Below are 23,951 nucleotides of genomic sequence, written 5' to 3'. Positions count from 1 at the left end.
AAAACATAGAAAAAAAATAAAAAATTAAAGAGTCGGCTGCTTAACTGACTGAGCCACCCAGGTGCCCCGAGAAGGTTTATATTCTGCTCTTATATTTAATTGATAGGTTGCCTGAGTGAGTATAGAATTCTAGGTTGGAAATCATTTTTTCTCAAAATCGGAAAGCATTTTGAACTTCACTTTATGGCCATATGGATCAACTGCTTGTAGGGAGTCTCCAATGTCAGAACCATTAGGTCTTTCCTTTTAGACTAATGAGTCTTCACAGAAGTTTTAAAATCTTCCAGGAAAGTAAGGGTTGCCAGGGTCTTGGTAGTCAGCATTTAGTGTGCGTTTAGTCTCTCCTCTTTCTGCTTGGTACTCATGTCCCAGTTGTGCGTGTTGCCTTTCAAATCAGAATCTTTTTTCCCTCTTAAGAGGGAGTGAATTCCTGTACTTCTGCTGGGAAAAGGGAAGGGTGCACACCTAGCGGTCAGGCCTGAAGGAAAGGGATTCTGGCAATTTTAGTGCTCATTGCAATACCCTCTCTTCATCCCCAGTTCAAAGAGGACCTAATACTGTCAGTTCCTGAGCCATTTGAAGATTCTGCTCTGTAAAGTGGTTGGATTTCACTTCCCTCTCCAACTCCACCCACTACCCCCACCATTTTAGACTTTGCTCTTTGCAGATAATTTAGTCTTTTGTTCATCTGCTTCTCAGCTTCCAGAGTTTTGTGACTATTGTCTCTTCTTGTGTTCTCCCTGTTCTTGGGAGTTTAGGTCTTTTTATTAAAGCATATTTGAGTACTTCTAGTGGGGATTGAGAGGAAATAAGTGTTCAATCATCCATCTAATTCAGGCTTATTATTTTAGTGTTTAGCTAGAACCCTTGTTCTCAGCTGGAGATGGTTTTGCCTCCTGGTGACACTCCATGTCTGGGGACATTTTTGGTTGTTAGAACTCGGGGAGGGCTATTGGCATTGATTGGGTGGGTAGAAGCCAGAGGTGCTATCAAACACCCTATAGTATGAAAGAAAGCTCCCACAATGAAGAATTATCTGGTCCTAAATGTCAGTAGTGCTGCTGTTGAGAACCCTGCCTTATAAGTGTTAACGTGCATGTATATCAAAGTCGAAAGTTAGTATCTTCTTGCTCGTTAAAGCCATACGTATAAGAACCGTGTGCTGTTTGCTGTTCTTTTATTTCTGTTTTTAGCCCCTTCTTTGTACATGGTGTCCTCTTAAAATTTGTCCTTGTATTTAGCACTTTCTTTTCTCACACTCCTTTATGCAAATTAGATATCTTGGTTAACTTTTGGTTAACTACTGTCTTAAGTATGTACTTTTAAATTTTCTTAGTGAAGATTTATTAGTGATAGAATATAGTTTTGTCTGAAAATTTAATTTTCCTCATTTTTGAAGAATATCTTTACTTGATAAATAGTTCTGAGTTGACTGTTTTTTCCTAGTTCACTATTTTATTCTCCTGTTTTCAGGCTTTCATTGTTGATATTGCAAATTCAGCTCTCAGTTTGATTGTCATTCCTTGTCTCTTCTCGCTGGCAGCTCTTAAATTCCATGTCTGTAATTTTCCTATGATGTGATTAGGTGAGGGTATCTTTATTTCCTGCCAGGGTTTTTTTTGAGGTTCTTGAACTTGAGGAGCCCTGTCTTTGATTAGTTCTAGAAAATTCTTGGTCATCTATATATAGCCTCTGTCCCATTTTCTCTTTCCTCTCATTCTGGAACTTTGATTAGAGGAACATTTAATCTGCTTACATTGGTCATGTCTCTTGATTTCCCTTATACTTGTGTATTATGTCTCTAGGTCTCTCTGTGCTTCTCAATTTTTAGATGTAGTTCCAGTTCACTATTCTTCACCTTTATTTGTTTTTGCATCTTTTTTCTGTAAGTTTATTTATGTTTTGAGAGAGACAGAGACAGTGTGAGCAGGAGAGGTCAGGGAGAGGGAGACATAGAATCCCAAGCAAGCTCTGCACTGACAGTCCCAATAGGGGGCTCAAACTCACAAATGGTGAGATCATGACCTGAGCCGAGATTAAGAGTTGGACACTGAACCGACTGAGCCACCCAGGGTCCCCCTTCTTTATTTGATATTAAACCAATCCTTGAATTTTAAAAACCTGTTAGTTTTTATTTATCTGGGGGAGCTTCTCCATCTTGTTACTTTGGAAAGTTTTAAACCTAAAGAATAGAATAGTGAACATCCATATACTAGATAGCCTTATTAGTCAAGATTTACCGGTTTTAAATTTTGCTACATTTGCTTTATTTCTCTCCCTCCTTCTGCTCTCTACCCTCCAGTAATTTTCTTCTGAACCTTTTGGATAAGACAACATAATATTTTATTTTCTAAGGATAAGGACATTTTCTAGCAAAACTTTTTTTTTGGTGAAAAATAATTTATCATACTCAAGTTTAATATTGGAATACTATTTAATACATAGTTAATATTCAGTGTTTCTCATTTGTCAAGTAATATCCTTTACATTTTTTTTCCTGCAATAAAAGATCCAGTAAAGGATCATATATTTCATTTGTCCTATCTTTCTTTAGTCTTTTATTTTTTACAATTCTAGTATATAAAGTCTTTAAGAGTTGGATTATGCTGCTTTTTTGCTGACTCTGACTTACAGTGTTTTGTTTCACATCTTGTCCGTGTGTGTGTATTTTAAGATGAGATTATAGTTCATATATAGGAAGTCTTTAGTGCTGGGGTTGACAGTCTGTTCCATCAGAGAGGATTTGCTTTTGTTTCTGCCAGGAAGTTAGTATCCTGTGAACATTTGAAACTGAATTTTCAGCTTTAGTTTTTACAGGCCACCTAGATAGTAGTAATTTGGATTGCATGAAGATTGGTTTGTGGCTGGAGATTCTCCCATTTTCCCTCCCATTCTTCCATTATTTGGGAAGATTCCCGTGATTTCTCTTGTGTGGAATAAAGGGACAAAATTTGTTTCTGGTTAACTGATAATCTGAGGGTATACTTCTTTGGGGTCCCAGTTCTTTATTTTCAGGGGGGAATTCTGTTAGACTCCCTACTTTTGGTAGTCTTGAGTTCTGTTTCCCAATGCTTCATGACTTTGAAAAGTAATGTTCTAGTTTGGGGATTGGCAAATGCCTTCAAAGAGAAAGCTGGTCTTTATATTCTACTTATACTTTTGGATTCTTGCTTCTACTTAGTTTTGACTTCTGAGTATTTCTTAGTCAGTTTCTTCTTGATAATTTTTTTAAAAAATTTGGGGCACCTGGATGGCTCAGTCTGTTAAGTGTCCAACTTCAGCTCAGGTCATGATCTCGTGGTTCATGAGTTCGAGCCCTGCATCAGGCTCCTGTGCTGACAGCTCAGAGCCTGGAAACTGCTTTGGATTCTGTGTCTCCCTCTCTCTACCCCTACCCTGCTCGTTCTTTGTCTCTGTCTCTCTCAAAAATAAACTTTTTTTTTTAAAGAATGTGTTAAAAAATTTAATATATTAGGGGTGCCTGGGTGGCTCCGTCAGTTAAGCGTCAGACTCTTGGATTTGACTCAGGTCATGATCCTACGGGTTTGTGAGATCGAGCCCCACATCAGGCTCTGTGTTGACACAGTCCTTGCTTGGGATTCACTCTCTGCTCCTCCCCTGCTCATTTTCTCTCTCAAAATAAAAAAACTTAAAAAAATTAATATTTTAAATTATTTTAATCCAGGTACACATTTCAGTACCTCCCTGTCATTCCCCTGTAAATGGGACATCTGTGTAGCCCCCTTTATTTCTACTAGGCCATGTTTGCTGCAAAATATATACCCCAAAGTTACTGAGCTAAGTATGCTGCTGAATGGAGTTATGAGTATATAGCACAGTTAACATTGACAATGCTTGCCAAAAATAATCTTACTTTTATTTAATTGCCACTAAATAGCTCCTTTCTAGCAGTAAACAATCAAGATCTTCAAAGTACTCCTGGTTCTGTAATGAAACACATTGAGATACTGGAGGTTTCTTTTCATGGAAGAAAGGAACATCTTACTGCACAAAAATTGGGAAATGATGGGAGCATTTTGCCAAGTAGAAAGTCATATTTACAAAAAAATTGATTTCGTAACTTTGTTTCCTAAATTAATTTTACTAGTTTTTTTATTCAGGTATAATTAACATATAATATTTTGTTAGCTTCAGGTATACAACCTAATGATTCAATATTTGTAAATATTATAAAATGATCACCACTATCTAGTTAATATCTGTCACCACTTGATTATAGAAGTTTTTGTCTTGTGATGAGAAGTTTTAATATCTACTCTCTTTGCAACTTTCACATATGCAATACAGTATTATTAACTGTGGTTACCATGCAGTACATTATATCCCCATGACTTACTCACTTTGTAACTGAGTTTCGTGCCTTTTGTCTCCTTTGCTCATTCAACCTGCCTTCCCCATCTCTGGCAATCACCAGTTTGTTCTCTGCATCCATGAACTTGTTTTGTTTGGTTTTGAGGACTCTACGTAAGTGAGATCATATAGTATTTGTCTTCTCGCTCTGATTTACTTCACTTAGCATAATGCCCTTAAGGTCCATCCATGTTGTCACAAATGGTAAAATTTCATTCTCTTTTAGGGCTGAATATTATTCTGCTGTATAGATTTCTTTTCTGTATTTCTAAAAGATTTTATTGTACTTTGCCTACATGAACTTATATTTTAAGTGGCCTCAATTAAATAAAAATAAATTCTGATTTTTGCAATAAGTTTTCATTAAAAAAAATTCCTGTTACAGAACATATATAGCGCACTTTATGCAAGGCTTCTGTAAAGTTGTTTATGTCAGTTTTTGTGTTATGTTATTATTAGTATGTTTGTATCTTTAAGTTACTTCTAAAACATTGAGAATCTACACATTTTACTATTTTAGACCATTTAGTATTTTAGTATTCTGTGGTGGGAGAAAATGCAGTCTGATTAAGTAAGATTTAATTGTAGAAACTATTTTACCTAAAAGTGACCCAGGAAAGGTCATTTGCACCTGAGAGTTAATCTAGTAAATATTTGTTGAATTAATGACATTTAAGGGCAGTAAGTAAATTGCTACTCACATTATGATACGTCTTGTTTGAAAAAAGCAGAGATTAGGTTTTCTCTGTCTCAATCGCTTGTCTTCTATGTCTGGATTCTGTCATGCTTTTATTTATTTTTATTTGTTTTTAAAAATTTTTAATGCTTATTTTTGAGAGAGAGAGAGACAGAGTGTGAGCAGGGGAAGGGCAGAGAGAGAGGGAGACACAGAATCTGAAGCTCCAGGCTGTGAGTTGTCATCACAGAGCCCCACACGGGGCTTGAACTCATGAACTGTGAGATACGACCTGAGCCAAAGTCGGAAGCGCAACCGACTGAGCCACCCAGGCGTCCCTCTCTCATGCTTTTAAAAGTAAAGTATACCTAAGTTACTTCCATACTGAATTTTTTCATCTATCATGTTTGAATTTTTTTAATATTATTTTTTCTTGTTTTGGAGTTCAGTTCCCAACCATCTTTAATAAACGTTTGGTTGAATGAGTTAGGAAATCTTGCCAATAATTTAGAATATAAAATACAGTATTATAAAACTAATGTCTCTTACCTCTCAGTTTCACACATTTAAAAAAATAATTCAAGGTCTATTTTTTGAACACTGTCAGGCATTTGTCTAGGAACTTGTATATATAGGTGAGTGAGAATTTTTAAGAAACTCAGTCTAATGAAGTACCCTCATCCCCTATTTTGCTTACACATGGATGTGTCTACCCATACACACATTCCTGTCAGTTTTTAACCTGATTTTGGTTCAAAAGCAGCATTAAATAGAAGGCAGCATTTTTATCTCTCAGTCTGAAAACATTGTTTTCAGTTTTATTATAGAGAATTTTTCCAGGGTTGCATTATTGTGCTAAAATAACCATTATTAATTTCACCTTACCACTTACAGTGTACTCTTTGAAAGACTAACAATTTGTTTTGAAAATATTGAGATATAGTCAAGATATCTTAGTGCTTCAGCCAAATACAGTTTATTGCTTAGATTTGCAACTGCTGCATATATATTTTTTTTTTCAAAGAAGAAAAATACTTATGTTTCTGACTATTTATAGCTTCTTTCATCAGAAGAAAACTACCACAGCATTTGTTACAGCCAGTCAGATAGGCAGTGTGGTTCTCCTCCAAGGGGTTGGTCAGAAGAGTTGGATGAACGTGGGCATACCTTATATACCAGTGACTATACTAATGAAAAGGTACATTCTTTTTTTCTCATCTAGTTTTCTTGGCAGAATCTTCTCATAAAATAGTTGTGTACTCAAGTTTGGTATTTTAAAAATTCATGAAAATATTCTTTATTGTAATTTTGTAGTCATGGCAATTGACAACATGAAAACTCACTATAACTACTGATTCATGGTTTTAAACTTTATAATTACAGTGATTCTTGTGGTGTCAAAACCCATTTAAGACAAATCTTTATAAGAGTAGACCTATTGAGTGTCATTCTGTTTAAACTTCTTCAATAAACATATTTCTTTATATTTTTTGGGGGGGGAATGGTTTTTAGGGAATCGTTTTCTCAGCATGTGTCACTATGATATACCGCTTCACTTTCTATGCTTTTTATTTTATAACCAAGTTACGTAAAACAAAAACCATGAATCTAGTTATTTTATGATTGATTAACTATTTTGGGAATGCATATTGAAATTTTATGTATTATATCTCGTGTCATCAGAGAAGGTAAGGTTGTGCTTGCCTAGAGAATAGACCTTTGGGAATAAATGGAGATGGGCTTTTACCCCTCATTTCTGCTTTAATTATTTCACTCTAGAACATAAGGAAACATTAGTTTTCATTTATTTCACAATTTTGTTTATATTAGCAGTGCTTAGTCTTTTGCCCCTCATATTCCCTGTATTATTTTATACGAAGTTTTATTAGTATTACTTAAATCATGTTGAGTAAGAAATTTGTTGGCTACAGGAGGTAATTCCTAAGGGTTTGCATTAAGTTTGGCTTAAATTGTTCAATAGTTTTATATTTGAAGATTAAAAAAAATTTTCTCTTGTTAATTTCTCAACCTTGTTTTCAGAGTGAGTGTGGCTCTGTGTCTGGTGTATATGTGTATCTGTGTATCTTTGTTACATATTTCTTACATTAAGTGGTGCTTGACATTGGAACTAGCTTGACACACTGGAAGAAAGAGAGAGAAAAGAAATTCAATTAAAGAAATTAATATTGAGTTTACTTATTTTTACCAAACTTAAAATACAAATCTATTACAAATCTAGTATAAGTTTGTAAATTTCTTTTATAGTGTTCTTGAGCAAGTAGAATAAAATTCCTAAGAAAATATCTAATATCTCTGGTTGTATAAGCTTAAACTCACTTTTACTTAAATTGAAAAAGTAACACCTATTTTGTTTTTATAGTGGCTCAAGCATGTTGATGATCAAGGTAGACAATATTACTACAGTGCAGATGGATCTCGGTCAGAATGGGAATTGCCAAAGGTAATAAACCTTAACACTGAATTTCTGTTTTAAATAGCAGATAAAATATTATCTGAAAATGGCTTCAGCAGATTTACTTAAAATTTTTATTCAACCTTTAAAGAACAAGACTTTTTTTTCAGAATTCACTGAGAATCTTTTTGGTAAATTTTTCTAAGATGTGTATTATCTTTATAATACTATATAATACTGATAATTTCTATTCAAAAATTCTGGTTTAACTTGAAATCAGTTTTTCATCGTTCCTAGAGATAAGCATCCCCTTCAGTGCCAATAATGACATCTTATACCTAGTTATCTTGAATATATTGAATTTTCTACGTGAGGTTGGTTTTACGTTTAATCTTTTTTTTTTTTTTTTTTTAGTGTTTATTTATTTTTGAGGGAGGATAGAGCACACGAAAGTGGGGGGTGGGCAGAGACAGAGCGACAGAGGATCCAGAGCTGGCTCTGCACTGACAGCAGCAAGCCTGACGCGGGGCTTGAACTCACAAACCGTGAAATCATGACCTGAGCCAAAGTCAGATACTTTACCGACTGAGCCATCCAGGTGCCCCTAATCTTTTTTTTTTTTTTTTTTAGGAGGAAAAAAAAAAAGAAGCTCAATATTCCAGTTTATTCTCATATGTAAATATGTGTTGTAATTGTGTCAGTAATTAGCAGCATGTGCTGATAAGATATTCTGGGCTCTCACTGGATATCTCCTTTCAGATAAGTACACTAGGGCTGAGTTTAAAAGGCAGCAGGTTTCAGAGTGGTCATGTACTTGTCACTAGTAGTATTGAGATAATTTTAAATGATATCGAGCAGGCTTTTAAATTTTAATTGGTATATTATTTTGATGTTTTAGAAAACAGCCATAGTCAGCAGATGTATCTGTAGTGTTAATTATCAGGTAAACTTCAGTTTTTAAAAAAATTTGTCTCTTTACCAAAGTCAGTCAATTTAAAGAAAAGTATTAGTATAAAGATACATATAGAGGGGCGCCTGGGTTGCGCAGTCGGTTAAGCGTCCGACTTCAGCCAGGTCACGATCTCACGGTCCGTGAGTTCGAGCCCCGCGTCGGGCTCTGGGCTGATGGCTCAGAGCCTGGAGCCTGCTTCCGATTCTGTGTCTCCCTCTCTCTCTGCCCCTCCCCCGTTCATGCTCTGTCTCTCTCTGTCCCAAAAATAAATAAAAGTTGAAAAAAAAAATTTTAAGATACATATAGAAAAACTCACTATGTGTTACTAAATTGAAGATTGGGAAACACTATCTAGTAAAGTAGTAATGATGGTGGTTTCTTCCTATGTGAAGGTTATCTGCCTCTAATTCTTTTATGAAATTATAAGGGTTGATATTAGTAGAAAAAGATGAACCACTTGTACTTGACTTTTAAGAACATCTTTGTGGTCTATCTTGAGCCACTAGCATAAGAACTCCATTATAAGTCTGACAGCTTTTATTTTTAGTATTATCTTTTAATTTTGAGAGAGAGAAAGAGAGAGAGAGAGAGAGAGAGAATAAGAATGACAAGCAAGCTCCATGCTATCAGCATAGAGCCTGACCTGGGGCTCGATCTCATGAACCGTGAGATCATAACCTGAGCTGGAATAAAGAGTCAGACACTTAACCCATTGAACCACCCAGGTGCCCTTAAGTCTGACACCTTTTAAAATGTTTACATTTCAGGGCGCCTGGGTGGCTCAGTCATTGAAGTGTCTGACTTCCACTCAGGTCATGATCTCATGGTTTCTGAGTTCAGGCCCCACCTCAGGCTCTCTGCTGTCAACACAGAGCCTGCTCTGGATCCTCTGTCTCCTTCTCTGTCTGCCTCTCCCTCCCCTCTCTCTCTCAAAAATAAACATTAAAAAATTTTTTGTAAATAAAATAAAATGTTAAGATCTCAAAGAACGATGTAAATTGCTATAATGCAAACTTGATAACATTCGGGGATAAGGGTTGGGGATAAAGGAAATAATAGCTCTTTTGGTTAATTTGACTATCAAGTGCAGCTCTGGATTTTTCTTGTGTTTAAAAAAAGCCTTGTCGGGGCGCCTGGGTGGCGCAGTCGGTTAAGCGTCCGACTTCAGCCAGGTCACGATCTCGCGGTCCGTGAGTTCGAGCCCCGCGTCGGGCTCTGGGCTGATGGCTCAGAGCCTGGAGCCTGTTTCCGATTCTGTGTCTCCCTCTCTCTCTGCCCCTCCCCCGTTCATGCTCTGTCTCTCTCTGTCCCAAAAATAAATAAACGTTGAAAAAAAAAAAAAAAATTAAAAAAAAAAAAAAAAAAAAACCCTTGTCAAATCTTCAAGTGACTATTTATATTCACATATTTTAGCACTTATTTTACACAGGTACTTTCTCTTTTGTCCAGCTCAGCAGAAAAAAGTATTTCATATTTTTAACCATTTTTAGTAGTTTCAAAATGAGAAGTTGTATTAAAATTTATGCATAGACAATAGGTACTACTTGTTGGGCGCCTGGGTGGCTCAGTTGGTTAAGCCTCCGGCTTCAACTTAGTTCATGATCTCATGGTTTTGTGAGTTCGAGCCCCACATCAGGCTCTGTGCTGACAGCTCAGAGCCTGGAGCCTGCTTCGGATTCTGTGTCTCCCTCTCTCTGCCCCTCCCCCACTTGTGTTCTGTCTGTCTCAAAGATAAACACTTAAAAAAACACAAATGCTATCTGCAACATAATGTATTACTGGTTTTTTTTGTTTTGTTTTATGTTTTTATTTTTTTTAAACATTTTTTTTTAACGTTTATTTATTTTTGAGACAGAGAGAGACAGAGCATGAACGGGGGAGGGTCAGAGAAAGGGAGACACAGAATCTGAAACAGGCTCCAGGCTCTGAGCTGTCAGCACAGAGCCCGACACAGGGCTCGAACTCGCGGACCGTGAGATCATGACCTGAGCTGAAGTCGGCTGCTTAACCGACTGAGCCACCCAGGCGCCCCTATGTTTTTATTTTTGAGAGAGAGCAATAGTGGCAGATGGGCAGAGAGACACAGAATCCTTATCAGGCTCCAGGCTCTGAGGTTTCAGCCCAGAATCTGATGCAGGGCTTGAACCCACGAACTGTTAGATCATGACCCGAGCCGAAGTCAGACACCTAACTGACTGAGCCACCCAGGCGCCTCCATGACATATTACTGTTGATAACGATAAGTTTTATATTTTAATTACAAAACTCCTTTATGCAAAGAGTTTTGAAGATATCACATTGTGGGTTTTCTTTTTCTTTTTAAGACTTAAGTTTTTTAAACAGTTTTAGGTTTACAACAAAATTGAGAGGAAGGTACAGAGATTTCTCAGATATCCCCTAAATATGCATAGCCTCCCCCATTATCAACATTGCTTACCAGAATGGTATATTTCTTACTAAGGATGAACCCACATTGACACATCATAATCCCTGAAGTCCATAGTCTACTTTAGGGTTCATTCTTGGTATTGTATATTCTGTGTGTTTGGTTAAAAGTATACTGACATGTCCATGATTATAATATTGTATGATGTATTTTCACTGCCCTGAAAATCTTGAAAATCTTGAAAATCTTATGGATGGTGAGAGTCAAAATATGTAATACCTATGTGCTGGGAAAAGAATATGTATTTGGGGACATAATTATTCAATATTGAGAACTATGTAACAATGATTGGTTGTATTGGGCTTATAAAATATGAGATCTGCTTTTACTTAAAGACATCAGAAGATAAATCTGCTGGAAATTTAGTTCACTGAAAGTGATTTAGATTATAGAAGGCCAATATTTTATTAATATATTATTAATTAAATAATTTAAACATATATTAAATTTTTGTTCCACTTGACAAATTCTCATTGTAGCTCATATAAGTATGTCAAATATCATTTGAGTTATAGAAAAATCTTATTGTATTACATCTTCTTTCATAGTAGTTTCTGATTACCTGGAGTAATGAGATCAAACACAAGCTGCCTTTTGAGCGATTTGTCTCAGGTCAGGGTCCATTGAAAGAAGAGGCTTCCAGGATGACCTTATGTAAGGAGCAATTTGGAATCTATACTTAACTGGTAGCTAAATATTTGTTTGTTTTTGTATTAACTCCTATACTTTCCTTGGTCAAAAGACTTAAAAGTTCACTATTAAGAAACTTGTTTGTGGAGATGCCCTGGATGAAAGAAAGAAGAGAGGCAAGGGACTAAGTGATATTAAAACCTTTAAGGATAGTTCCACAACAATGGAAGTGAGTGCTGATTGTGACCAGGAGTGAGGCATTAGTTTTGTGTTATTATCTCATTTTCTGCCAATATTTGCCACTTGGACAAAGTCAGAATGGGCAGTTTCTTGAACTTCTAACTGAATTGGATGTAGGGAGGTTTGATTTGGGTACAGTGGGAATGAGGAAAAAAGGCAAAATGTTTTAGAACCATTATTTAAAGGATTTTTACTGTATGATAAAGAAAATTATAGGTTAAATTTTGTACTCTAAGCATTTTACCACTTAGTAAATCCAAAATAAATTCTATCAGATAGGTTTGTAACTCCCAGGGCAGATAGATATTAGAAACTTAGCTAACTATTTTATAAATATATCTTTGTCAGCTCTGTGTAGGTATTATAATGGATCCAAATGCATAGGGCATGGTCTTTACCCTCAAGGAGTTTGCTGTAAATTTGGAAAGAAGAAACATGTTCATATGACAGCTAAGTGAGACAGAATACATACACACATACATTTATGCATACCTGGTTCTAAATTGGGTGTAGGTGAAGGGGATCATAAAACTAGACAGGAGCAGGGTGCCTGGGGGCTCAGTCGGTTGAATGTCCGTCCAACTTCGGCTCAGGTCATGATCTCACATTTTGTGAGTGCAAGCCCTGTGTTGGGCTCTCTGCTGTCAGCATAGAGCCTGCTTTGGGTCCTCTGCCCATCTCTCCTTTTCCTCCCCCACTCGTGTCCTCTCTTTCTCTCTCTCTCTCTCAAAAATAAATAAACTAAAACAAACAAAAAACTAGACAGGAGGAAGGACTGGGAGAGAAAAATAAGGATGAATGAAAAGAGAACAAAACAAAATATCTCCCACTCAAAATGAGTCTGGTATCCAAAATTCTAAGTAAAACACACAAAGAACCCCAGCGCTTATATAAACATGAAAAAATCCAGAATCGGAACATTGTACTCCAGTTGAAATTACTTTTTAAAATAACTTAATGAAGACTTTATAAATATGTTGTAGATGTCTAGAGTTAAATGAAGCCTTTCATTTAAAAAGAACAAGAAATTATGAAAAATAAATACAAATGATATTTTAATAGGTGAATATGATAAAAAATAAATTGGAAATATTTCAGATGAGGGACGCCTGGGTGGCATAGTCGGTTGAACATCTGACTTTGGCTTAGGTCATGATCTCATGGTTTATTGAATTTGAGCCTGGCATCTGGCTCTCTGCGATCAGCATGGAGCCCACTTTGAATTCTCTGTCCCCCTGCCCCTCTCTGCCCCTCCTCCGCTTATGTGCACTCTTTCTCTCTCTCTTAAAAATAAATAAAACATTTTCAAAAAAGAAATATTTCAGATGAAGAGATAGTGCAATAAAAAATGTAGGTAGTCAGTAGTGTGAACTACAGACAGAAGGGCAGAAAGATAACAAATATTAAAGCATAGTTAAGAGAAATGGAAGATGGATGAGAGGTTTCCTGTATTCATATACTAGGAATTCCAGAAAAGGAGAATGGAGAAAAGATAGGGAAATAATATTTAAAAATATAATTTCTAGGAATTTTCTAAAATTGAATGAAGGCATGAGTCTTTAACTAGAAAATATGCCTTAAATACTGACTAGGATATATAAAAATAAATCTACGTGTTGACAAACTTTACTGGATATTCAGAACTTCAATATAGGGAGACAGTTGTAACAACCATCAAAGGGTAAAGGACCATATTACCTACTGTGGTAGAGTGCATCATTGGATCTGTTCTGCACCCACTCCTGTATCAGTGCTCTTTGCTGTGTGCCTTGTAGAGGCCTCCCACTGTGAGTGGAGGTATATTCTGCTGTTAACTGAGTTCAGTCATGTGACTTGCTTTCCCAGATGATTTTTTTTAAGTTTATTTTTTTTATTTGAAAGAGATACAGTGTGAGTGGGAGAGGGGCAGAGAGAGAGAATCCCAAGCAAGCTCTGTGCTGCCAACACAGAACGATGCGGGGCTTGAACTCATGAAACCATGAGATCCTGACCTGAGCTGAACAAGAATTGGATGCTCAACTGACTTAGCCACCCAGGTGCCCCAGCTTTCCCTAATGATTTTGAGCAAACGTGTCACAAGTATAGTATTGAAATGAGCATGTGCACCAAAAAATAAAGTTTTAAAAAATGAACAGAGCATCAGAGATCTGTGGGGAAAATACAAAAGTGTTAGATATTTATGATATTCATTTTATTGGAGTTCTAGAAGAAGAGGAGAAAGAGCGTGAAGCTGAAAAATATTTGCAGTAACGGTGTTTGAAGACATCTCAAATTTGGCAAAAGGCAAACCAAGAATCTGAGCAACACTAAACAGGATAGACCCAAAGAAACCCACATCTAGACATAGTAGTCAGATTTCTGTAAACTAAAGACTTCTCTTTCCTTTCCTGCTAAAATAATCTCGAAAGCAAGTCAACACAGTAGCTGTAGGGTAATAGTGGTTTCAAAGGCAGTGGATGTCTTATCAGAAGCCATGAAGCTAGAAGGAAGTGGTATAACATTTTTCAAATGCTGAAAGAAAAAACTGTAAACCCATAATTGTACATCCAACAAAAATGCCCTTCAAGAATGAAAATAAAAGAGACATTTTCAAAGGAAAGGAAACTAAGAATTTTATTACCAGTATCACGTTCTTAAAGAATTACTATAGGAAGTCCTTCACATAGAAGGGAAATGATAACTGAAGAAAACCTGGAACATCAAGAATGAAGAAAGTACAGTGGAAAGGGTGAATATCTGAGGAGACTTGTCTTGAGTTTTAAAACTTATGTTTGACATTCAAAACAAAAATTAAAACATTTCTGAAGTACTCATTGCAGTTAGAAATGATACTTTTTAAAAGTTTATTTTGAGAGAGAGAAAGTGCATGTGCATGAGCAGGGGAAGGGCAGAGAGAGAGGGAGAGAGAATCCCAAGTAGGCTCCCCACTGACAGCACAGAGCCCAACATGGGGCTCAATCTCACAAACCATGAGATCATGACCCGAGCCGAAATCAAGAGTCAGCGCTTAACCAACTGAGCCACCCAGGCGCCCTGGTAGAGATGATACTTAAAACAGCCAAATACAGTACCATAAAGAGGGGAGAGTAAAGTGGTATCACTGTTAATAAGTTTTCTGCATTTCACTTGAAATAGTAAAATGTTGATACTAGTAGACTGTGGTAAATTAAGCATGTAAATTGTAATTCCTAGAGCAGTCACTAAAAACCAACAAAAGATATATTCAAGAAACTATAGATGAATTAAAATCTAATAGTGAAAACTTTTCAAGTAGTCCATAGGAAGGTAAGAAGAAATGTGAATGATAAACAGGATAAAAAACAAAATGGCAGCCTTAAATCTCATGGTTTGTGAGATCAAGCCCTGCATCAGGCTCTGAGCTGACAGTGCAGATCCTACTTGGGATTCTCTCTCTCCCTCTCTTTCTGCCTGTACTCTACTCATGGGGGTACTCTCTCTCTTTCTAAAAATAAATAAAGAACCTTAAAAGAAAAAAAAAACAACTACCCATTTCTCTAGTAAAAAGTCAGGTTTGAAATGTGATAGAAATAAAGATCCTCTTTACATTAGCAGCAGTGACAACAAGAAGAGTTGTAACTACTGATACACCTATTAAAGGTTTGTAAGATCTTAATGAAGAAAATTGCAGAGCAGAATGGAAGAACATAAAACCTGAATAAATGGTGCAATATGCCATTGTGGTTTTGGACAGGGAGGCCCAGTGTTAGTGCAGTGTCCACATTAATCTATAAATTCACTGCATTTCCACTTACTTTTTCCCTCTCCACCTTTTTTGGAACTGATGCTAAATGTTGTTGACAAAGGTCTATGAAGAACCAAAGTATTTCTGAAAATGGGAGGTGGGGCATGTGAGGGATGAGGTTCATGAAAATAAGTGATTAAGATGGGTAGTAAGAGCACACATACAGAGAAATAGACCAGAATAGAAAGCTCAGATCTGGCATTACAAATCGATGAGTTAAGCATGGACTATGCAATAAATGTTGCTAAGATTATTGGTTATTCTCATGGAAAAAAAAATGAAGTGTAGATCTTGACTCATGTCATACTTAATGATTAATTCCAGGTAGATGAGAGATGTAAATTTAATCAGCAAAACTTTAAAAGCTATATAAAAATATCTTTGACTTCAGAATGGGAAGGATTTCTTAAAAAGACTACAATAACGAAAACCTATAAAAGGAAAGATTGACAGATGTGATTACATCAAATTAAACAAAACACTAATATAAAAGGTACCTTTTAGGGGAAAAGCTGAGCTATGGACTAGGAAAAGGTATATTAAACTCAAGAACTCAAGTAGCTTACAAATATTTAGAAGCAAAATATATAAAGAACTTCCTGATCCTTTCTGTATGTAAGAGAAAGTCCAGTTGAAATTAGGCAAAATACATGACTAAGCAATACACAGAGAGGAAATACATGAAATAAGTATATGAAAAGATGTCCAAATTTATAGGTAATCAGAAAATGTAAATTAAAACACTGAGCTAGCATTTCACCTTTCACATATTTTTTTAATATGTATGTATACTTAACATTTATTTTATATATACAAATGCATATAAAGTCAGCAATTCCAAGTAGGGCAGTGCAAAGCATTATGTTCTGCTGGTAGAACTATAAATAAATTAGTACTGCCACCTTAGCCATATCCATTTGTAGCATAATGGTTAAATTGTGGTGTTTACATATAATGTAATATTCTATAGAAGTGAAAATACGTGAGTCAGAACTGCATAGTCACCAGCATGGATATGTTTTTTACAATAACATGTTGAATGCAAAAAGCAAGTTGAAGAATGATGCAATATGTGGTCTGATTCCATTTATATCACTTTTATAAACATTTTTTTTTCAACGTTTATTTATTTTTTTGGGACAGAGAGAGACAGAGCATGAACGGGGGAGGGGCAGAGAGAGAGGGAGACACAGAATCGGAAACAGGCTCCAGGCTCTGAGCCATCAGCCCAGAGCCCAACGCGGGGCTCGAACTCACGGACCGTGAGATCGTGACCTGGCTGAAGTCGGACGCTTAACCGACTGCGCCACCCAGGCGCCCCCCATTTATATCACTTTTAAAACTCCACAGGTAAATATATTTATAGGTGCATAAGTATATATCAAAGTGTGATGAGAATGATGACCACTGAATTATATGATGCTGCTGGGAAAAGAGGGAGAGGAATGGAATCTCAAAGATGTGTTCAGAGGGTCTCTAACATGTCTATAATATTTTCCTTTTTTTTTTTTTAAAGGGTACCTAACGCAGTGTCTTCTATTAGATATGCTAAAACTTGATGGTGGGTTTTCATTAGAGTCTTTATTCTTTTGTATATGTTTGAAATAATTCAAATAAAATTTCATTTAAGATTGTTAAAAAGGTGTTTTTAATGGGATTAGAAAAGTTTTAAACTTAGCCGTCTTTTTGACTAGATGCGCGTGTGTGTGTGCATGTGTTTTAACTGTGGGGTAGTTATTTTCTGTTCTTTGCACACAACTGTGCAAAAATAACAATTATTTTTCCTTTCTCTAATTATGTGGCACCTTGTTTTTGTCTTCTGTCTATGCAGTATTTTCTGTTTGACATTTTATTTATGCTTTGTTTTTATGAACTTACTATGCCCTAGTAAAACCACCAACACATTTACAATTGTGCTTATTACCCAGTTTAGTTTTATGTTATCTTTGATACCATGTAGAAAGGATTTCTCAGCAACTATAGTAATTATAAAGCTCATAAGCTAAGGTAGGTATCTGTTATGGTTTGTATACATGTCTCTACACAGCTATACATTTTAGTTCTTGCAATGTTTGTATTGAAGAGAAAGTGTATTTCTGTTTTCACTTAGAGACTTCTGGCAAAGAATTTTTGGGGGTGTAGCCTTTAAGTTTCATCTTTGTTCATTCTAGAAATGATCCCTTTGTGAACTTCTGTGACAGATTTTAAGATTGCTAATTGTTAAGCAACAGTGATTTAAAAACAAATGCCATATGTGACTGCCTGGCTTTGGCAAATTTTAATGTGAGGAATGAAGTAACAGATTTGGGAGACAGTTTAAGGGGCCTATATAGGCTCATTTTGGGGACTAAAAAAATGGCATAGAGAAACATGTTGGAAGATTTTTTTAATATTAAAAACATTCCTATAATATAATTTTACTGGAATTGTAATGAATCATTAAAATTTTAAGATTTGATGGGTTTTTTATGGGTGAGAGAAGTAGATAGGTATTAGGTGTCCTTTGCTTTCAGGAGAAGAATGTAGCCTGTAATTTTTTGTCATTTAATTATGTTTTATGACTTATAATTTATTAAAATTGGCTGTATAAATCAGTATAACTCCTAAACGTCACATTTCTGAAATGTTTATGCTTGCTGATCTACTTGACATTTCAAACACATGATATAATACCTTACTGATAATACATTCTTAATTTTCTGTGTAATTTTAGGGGGTAGTTATTTTCTGTTCTTTGCACACAACTGATATATTCAGGATTGGTCTTTCCAACCAATACCATCTCTATCTTCTGGTCTGCTATGTTTTACCGCTTCAGAGAAACAAATAATAATATGTTTGGCTTATAAATGAAAGCAAAAATAAAAACAAACAACCCTTTAAATGTGAGGATACTGTTTTATATGTAATAATTATTTTAAAAACCTAAACCAAAAATTGAATTCATGTGGATTTTTGAATTAGAAGGAACCTTAAAATAATAAATTTGTTCAACAACTTCATTCTACAAATTATACTAATATTTACTGAGAATCTACTATTAGGGCAATATTTAGCACTTTTTACATTGCTTAAGTTTTTTTTTTAAGTTTATTTTGAGAGAGAGAGAGAGAGAGAGAGAGAGAGAGGCACACAGGGAGGGGCAGAGAGAGGGGGAAGGAGAGAGAATCCCAAGCACTCTCCGTGCTGTCAGCCCATAGCCCCACATGGGGCTCCATCTCACAAACTGTGAGATCAGGGCCTGAGCTGAAACCAAGAGTCTGACACTCAACCCAGTGAGCCACCCAGGTGCCGCCATACTGCTTAACTTTTATAACACCGGTGTGAATGAGACGGTGTTTCTGTTATGCCTGTTTTACAGTTGGTGAAACGGAGACCCACGGAGACTGAATATTTATTTTGCCAAGCTAACGTTAACTTTGTCCAACACCAAAACCCCTGATCATCTCAGTTGTGCCACAGTGTGGTCAAAGATGAGAAAACTGAGACAAGAAAAATTCCTGTGATGAACTTCGCCTAACATTATGTGTCATTTGGAGCCTGCATGTTTAGATTCCACTTTTGTTTCTATTATTTATGAGGTATAATTTTTTTTTTTTTTTAGTATAATGCTTCATCCCAACAACAAAGAGAAATAATTAAAAGTAGGAGCCTGGACAGGCGGCTGCAAGAACCGATAGTTTTAACAAAGTGGAGACATAGCACCATTGTTTTGGACACCAATGACAAGGTAGGACTTCTTGAGAAAAACTGTTGACAATATTGGCATGTTCTTTATTCTTTATACTTTTATCTTTTTCCTTAGGTGGGTCTCCTATTTTGGTGACTACTGTTTTATTATATATAGACAGCAGCAATTTATCCTAGAATGGGTTTTGGTTTTGAAGCTTACTGATTTTTGCACAGTGGACTGACTTATCTGTGGCTTAATAATGTATACGTTTGAGCCTAGTAGGTGATAAATACTTTTGATAACCCTTTTTAAAAATCATATATCTGTTACTGTTTATCTTCAGTCTTCCAGAAGTTTTATAGTAAAGACATTAGTTAATTTTCTTCATCCGCTGGGAAGATCAGAATCCCACTCCTCTGTTTCCCTAATTGTTCTCTGCACGAAGGACTTTTATCAATCTGAGAAGTAGTGTTCTCTGTTTCAAATAAGGGATAAATTTTGATGCAATCAAATCAGAATGGAAAAGCCATAATGCTTTTAACTTCCTTGTGAGTTTTCTCTTTATGTTGTATCTTCATTTTGGGGATGGAGTAGGAAATTCATGTGAATTTGTAGAACATCAGCCATACTAATGTAAAAATGAAAGGGCAGTAGTAACACTCTAAAACTAAAAAACTTATTTTAAAAAGATATCTGTCACTGGGGACTCTTTTATTTTATCATAATCAGACTTTTCTTTAGCATAATTAACAGGCTTCCTACGTTTTCAGGTGTGTGAGTGAAAATAGAATGAACTCTCCTAAGGTGTGTTTCTCTATGCCTAGGTACTTTCAGATGTAAATTCCTTTATAAATTATATCAATCAGTCAAAACAAGTTGGTTTTTTGTGTTTGTTTGTTTTTTTAGTGACTTTAATATTTTTGTGAAATTAAATGTAAGGCTTTTTGTGCAGCTGTAGAAACAGTCTACACACATTATGTTTGTAAGATAAACTGATAGAACAACGACGGAAGTAGTAGATCAGTTTGTAATTTATATTTTTTTAAGAATATTATGTGATTTGAAAGTAGAGGGCATATCAAAGGAATGAAATTCTGGAACCTGTGCTGTTGAAGAATGCTTCAATATTTTAGCATTGGGATTAATGTGAGTAGGTGGGATTCCTAGAGATTTTTAATAGAAAAATTTATTTAACTCCAAAAACCAGATTATAATTCATTGTAGACACAAAGCTTGTGTATGTTGTCATATATAATGCTCTAAGGCAAAAGCCATTTTTTAAAAAAATTTTGTTTATTTTTGAGAGCTAGAGAGACAGAGCATGAGTGGGGGAGGGGCAGAGAGAGAGGGAGACACAGAATCTCGAAGCAGGGTCCAGGCTCTGAGCTGTCAGCACAGGGCCCAATGCAGGGCTCGAACTCACGGACCGTGAGATGACCTGAGCCAGAGTTGGCCAAAGTTGGCCAAAGTTGGCCCATTGAGCCACCCAGGTGCCCCAAAAGCCATTGTTGAAACAACCCCACTCCCTCTTCATTCTCGAGTAAAAGGGATGATTACTTTGCAGATGGAGACTTAGTTTCTTACTCTTGTAAAATCTTTTTTGAGATTTATTTTCAGTCTGTTGTTAGAATAACTTGCCTGAAGTTCTTACGACATTCCTTCTTTTTTAATGTTTATTTTCGAGAGAGAGAGAGAGAGAAGAGAAGAGAGAAGAGAGAGACAGAGTAAGAGGGGGACAGAGGATATGAAGTGGGCTCTGTGCTGACAGCAGAGAGCCGAGAGCCCGATGCAGGGCTTGAACTCATGAACCATGAGATCATGACCTGAGCCAAAGTTGGACACTTTTAACCAACAGAGCCCCCAGTTGCCCCAGACATTTCTTTTTTTACCTGATTGTTTCAGAGTTCTGATAGCCTGATTTTCTTGCGACCAGAGATTTACTTATTTTTGGTAGAAAGGTCTTTTTTTTTAATACCCACACTTTAAACTTTATAAATGAAATCATAGATAATAACTTCAAGTAAGCTTTTGTATTTATTATCACCACCTAGTATATACATTAAGATTTGAGGAACTATGCCAGAACAAACTAGCTGAGTAATGTATGATGAGGGTTAAAGGATGTGTCACTTGAAATGTAATAGAAAGTGGGGTGCTTGGGTGGCTCAGTCAGTTAAGTGTCCAACTCTTGATCTTGGCTCAGGTCATGATCTCACTGTTCATGGGATCAAGCCTCGCTTTGGGCTCTCTGCTGGCAGCTTGGAGCATACTTAGGATTCTCTGTGTGTCTGTCTGTGTGTCTGTCTGTCTCTCTCTCTCTCTCTCTCTCTCTCTCTGCACCCCCCTCCCCGCCCCTTGCTTGTTCTCTCTCTCAAAATGAATGAATAGACTTTGAAAAGAGGAAAAAAGAAATAATTAAGAAACCTAATACTATGTAGCAAATGTTGTCATGATGATACAAGTCCTAATTCAGATGTCAGACAACTTTGGAGAAGGTAGATATGTGTATATCTGTGTGTATATGTATATGTGTGGGTGCACTGTTCCTGCCTATGTATGTTTTTTTTTACTAAAACCTCATTGTAGACATTTAGATATACATGCACATACATTTATAAATATACATAAATAAGTGTAAAACTTTTGTTATGGAATTCTACTTGTTGTACATATATTATTACTTCATTTGCTGTGGTTTTTATTTCTGTAGGACTGATAATGTCATGAAAAAAATCATAATTACCATTCACTTATTTTTTAGTTTGTGGGTCATCAAATCTATCTTTTCTCTTTTTTTCAAACTCTTAATATTAGACACACAAGAAATTAAAAAGTGAAACATCTGAAGCAGTCAGAAAAATACTTAAGTGAAGCTATACTAGATATGTGTAATTTCTTTTTCTAAAGATACATTTGATATGCTTTTAACGTGTCTTCATTAGTAATATAGGCTTTGAATGTTTGATTTGTAAGATTGTCCCTTCAGGGATTTTCTCTGTAAACTTTCACTACTATCTAGTTTCTCTGTTTACAAACTTTATATGGTATAAACCTGAATATTTTTTTCCACGTGAATGGATATGGAGTGGATGTTTTTTTTTATCGTGTTTTAATACAAGTTTCCAGGTTTGTTAACAGTACCTGATTTCATAACCATGGTAGACTGATAGAGATGTGAAGATGAATGTGCAAACACATTATTTAGTTTTATAAGAAAACTAATAATAAGTGTTGGCATATGATTTTTCTAATTCTCTTTTCCTAAGATTATTCATAAAGCATTTAGGGGAATGGAAAAAATTAAGTGGAGTTTGGCTGTGGGTACCAAAAATGTTTTTTCAGTCTTGTCTTCTATGAAGAGTCTTGTAAACATCTGTGGTGGAAATCACATAACATGTCTTTAATATTGACAAACCAGAATTGCTTTTAAAATACACACCATCGATTTGCTCCTGTTATATATTCTTGTAGGCTTAGACATTAAAACATTTTTTTTCTGGAGAGTTATTAATCTTTAAAGTTTTTTTGTGTGTTTTAAAAAATCTTGTTTATTTCTAGTAATTGAAAGTTAGCTAGAAATTACTTTAAATATTAATAGCCATTTAATTTAATTTACGTAGATAACCATTAACCAAAAAAGTTTTCATTCTGGCAGTTGCCACGTCATTCCTGTGACTGTTGCTTGCCTAATCCCGGGTATTCATACCTGCTATACCAAGAGTCAGTTAGTATGGTGACTAATACATTTTTATCCATAAGTGTTTAGATTTTACCTATTTTAAATGTGGTCAGTTGAAGCTGATACAACATCATGGTATTAAGGCAACATGCATCATTTCTTTTGAGTAATTCTGTATGCACTATTTAAGTTTAACTGTAATTAGAATAAAATATGTCATATTTCATTAACTTTAAGACATCTGTATTTTATAAATCAATACCATACTAGTTTCAGAGCTGAATATAGAAAGAAAATAACTAGGAAGAAAATTTTTTAGCTTCCCTTATTAAGCTCTCCCACTGCGAATAGAGGGAGAAATATAATGCTATAAAATAGAGTAACATTTTTCATTACTTATTTCTTGTAGGAATCTCCAACTGCCTCAAAACCCTGCTTTCCTGAAAATGAATCTTCTCCCTCTTCACCAAAGCACCAAGATACAGTTAGTATGATAGCATATAGTATAATATAGTCCAGTTATTTCAATCAGTTTCAATAAGTTAATTTTCTCTAAGTATAATGTTTAAATATTTCTTGGGCTTCTATTAACTTTCTTTGTTTTTTTAGATAATAATCATAAAATAGGTTTAAATTAAGAATTTAATCATTTTATAGACTTAAAAGCCCCCTTTTTATGCAAAATATGGTATCTTTATGATTAAATAATTTATATACCATATTTGTAAGTGACAAATTTATATTTGGTTTTTTAAAATAAATATAACATCCCTGGAAAATACTGTCAAATTATACTTCACTCTTTTTTCCTCAGGACAGCAGTCCAAAGGTAAGCAGTTTCCCTTCTTCCTAATGAGCACAGACACCACTTTTGTTCTGTGCTGTACAATTCAATGACGGGTCTAAGCCAGAAGAATATTAGAGGTCTGTAACTCAGCTTTAAGGTTGCCCTAAACCGAAAACCTCCAGATGACTTCTCTTCAGAGACCTGGTTTGACTTGGATGAAAGTTTACTTAATCTGTGTATTGCAGTCCCTCCTGGTCTTCCCTGTATTGGGCTGATCCTGCTAGACCCCTTCAGTGGCTTTCCTTTTCTTTTAGAATGAAG

General features: G+C 35.6%; 1 protein-coding gene across 7 annotated transcripts in view; it reads left to right on the top strand.

Annotated features, from left to right (window-relative positions):
- The window catches only part of ARHGAP12 (Rho GTPase activating protein 12), a 121,603-nt gene that overhangs the window by 66,917 nt on the left and 30,735 nt on the right, over nucleotides 1–23,951 (top strand). For 2 of the 7 annotated variants that reach the window (XM_045466089.1, XM_045466086.1), the window contains exons 5-9: nucleotides 6,105–6,245; nucleotides 7,428–7,508; nucleotides 19,096–19,221; nucleotides 23,253–23,327; nucleotides 23,658–23,672. In XM_045466089.1, the coding sequence (XP_045322045.1) occupies nucleotides 6,105–6,245; nucleotides 7,428–7,508; nucleotides 19,096–19,221; nucleotides 23,253–23,327; nucleotides 23,658–23,672 (438 nt within the window). The remainder of the gene's footprint in view (nucleotides 1–6,104; nucleotides 6,246–7,427; nucleotides 7,509–19,095; nucleotides 19,222–23,252; nucleotides 23,328–23,657; nucleotides 23,673–23,951) is intronic. The other 5 variants (XM_045466090.1, XM_045466087.1, XM_045466091.1 and 2 more) reach the window with 5 other exon arrangements.

Source organism: Leopardus geoffroyi, chromosome B4 (assembly GCF_018350155.1).
Source record: "Leopardus geoffroyi isolate Oge1 chromosome B4, O.geoffroyi_Oge1_pat1.0, whole genome shotgun sequence".
Classification (NCBI taxonomy): Eukaryota; Metazoa; Chordata; class Mammalia; order Carnivora; family Felidae; genus Leopardus; species Leopardus geoffroyi.
This window is presented reverse-complemented; position numbering and strand designations above follow the sequence as displayed.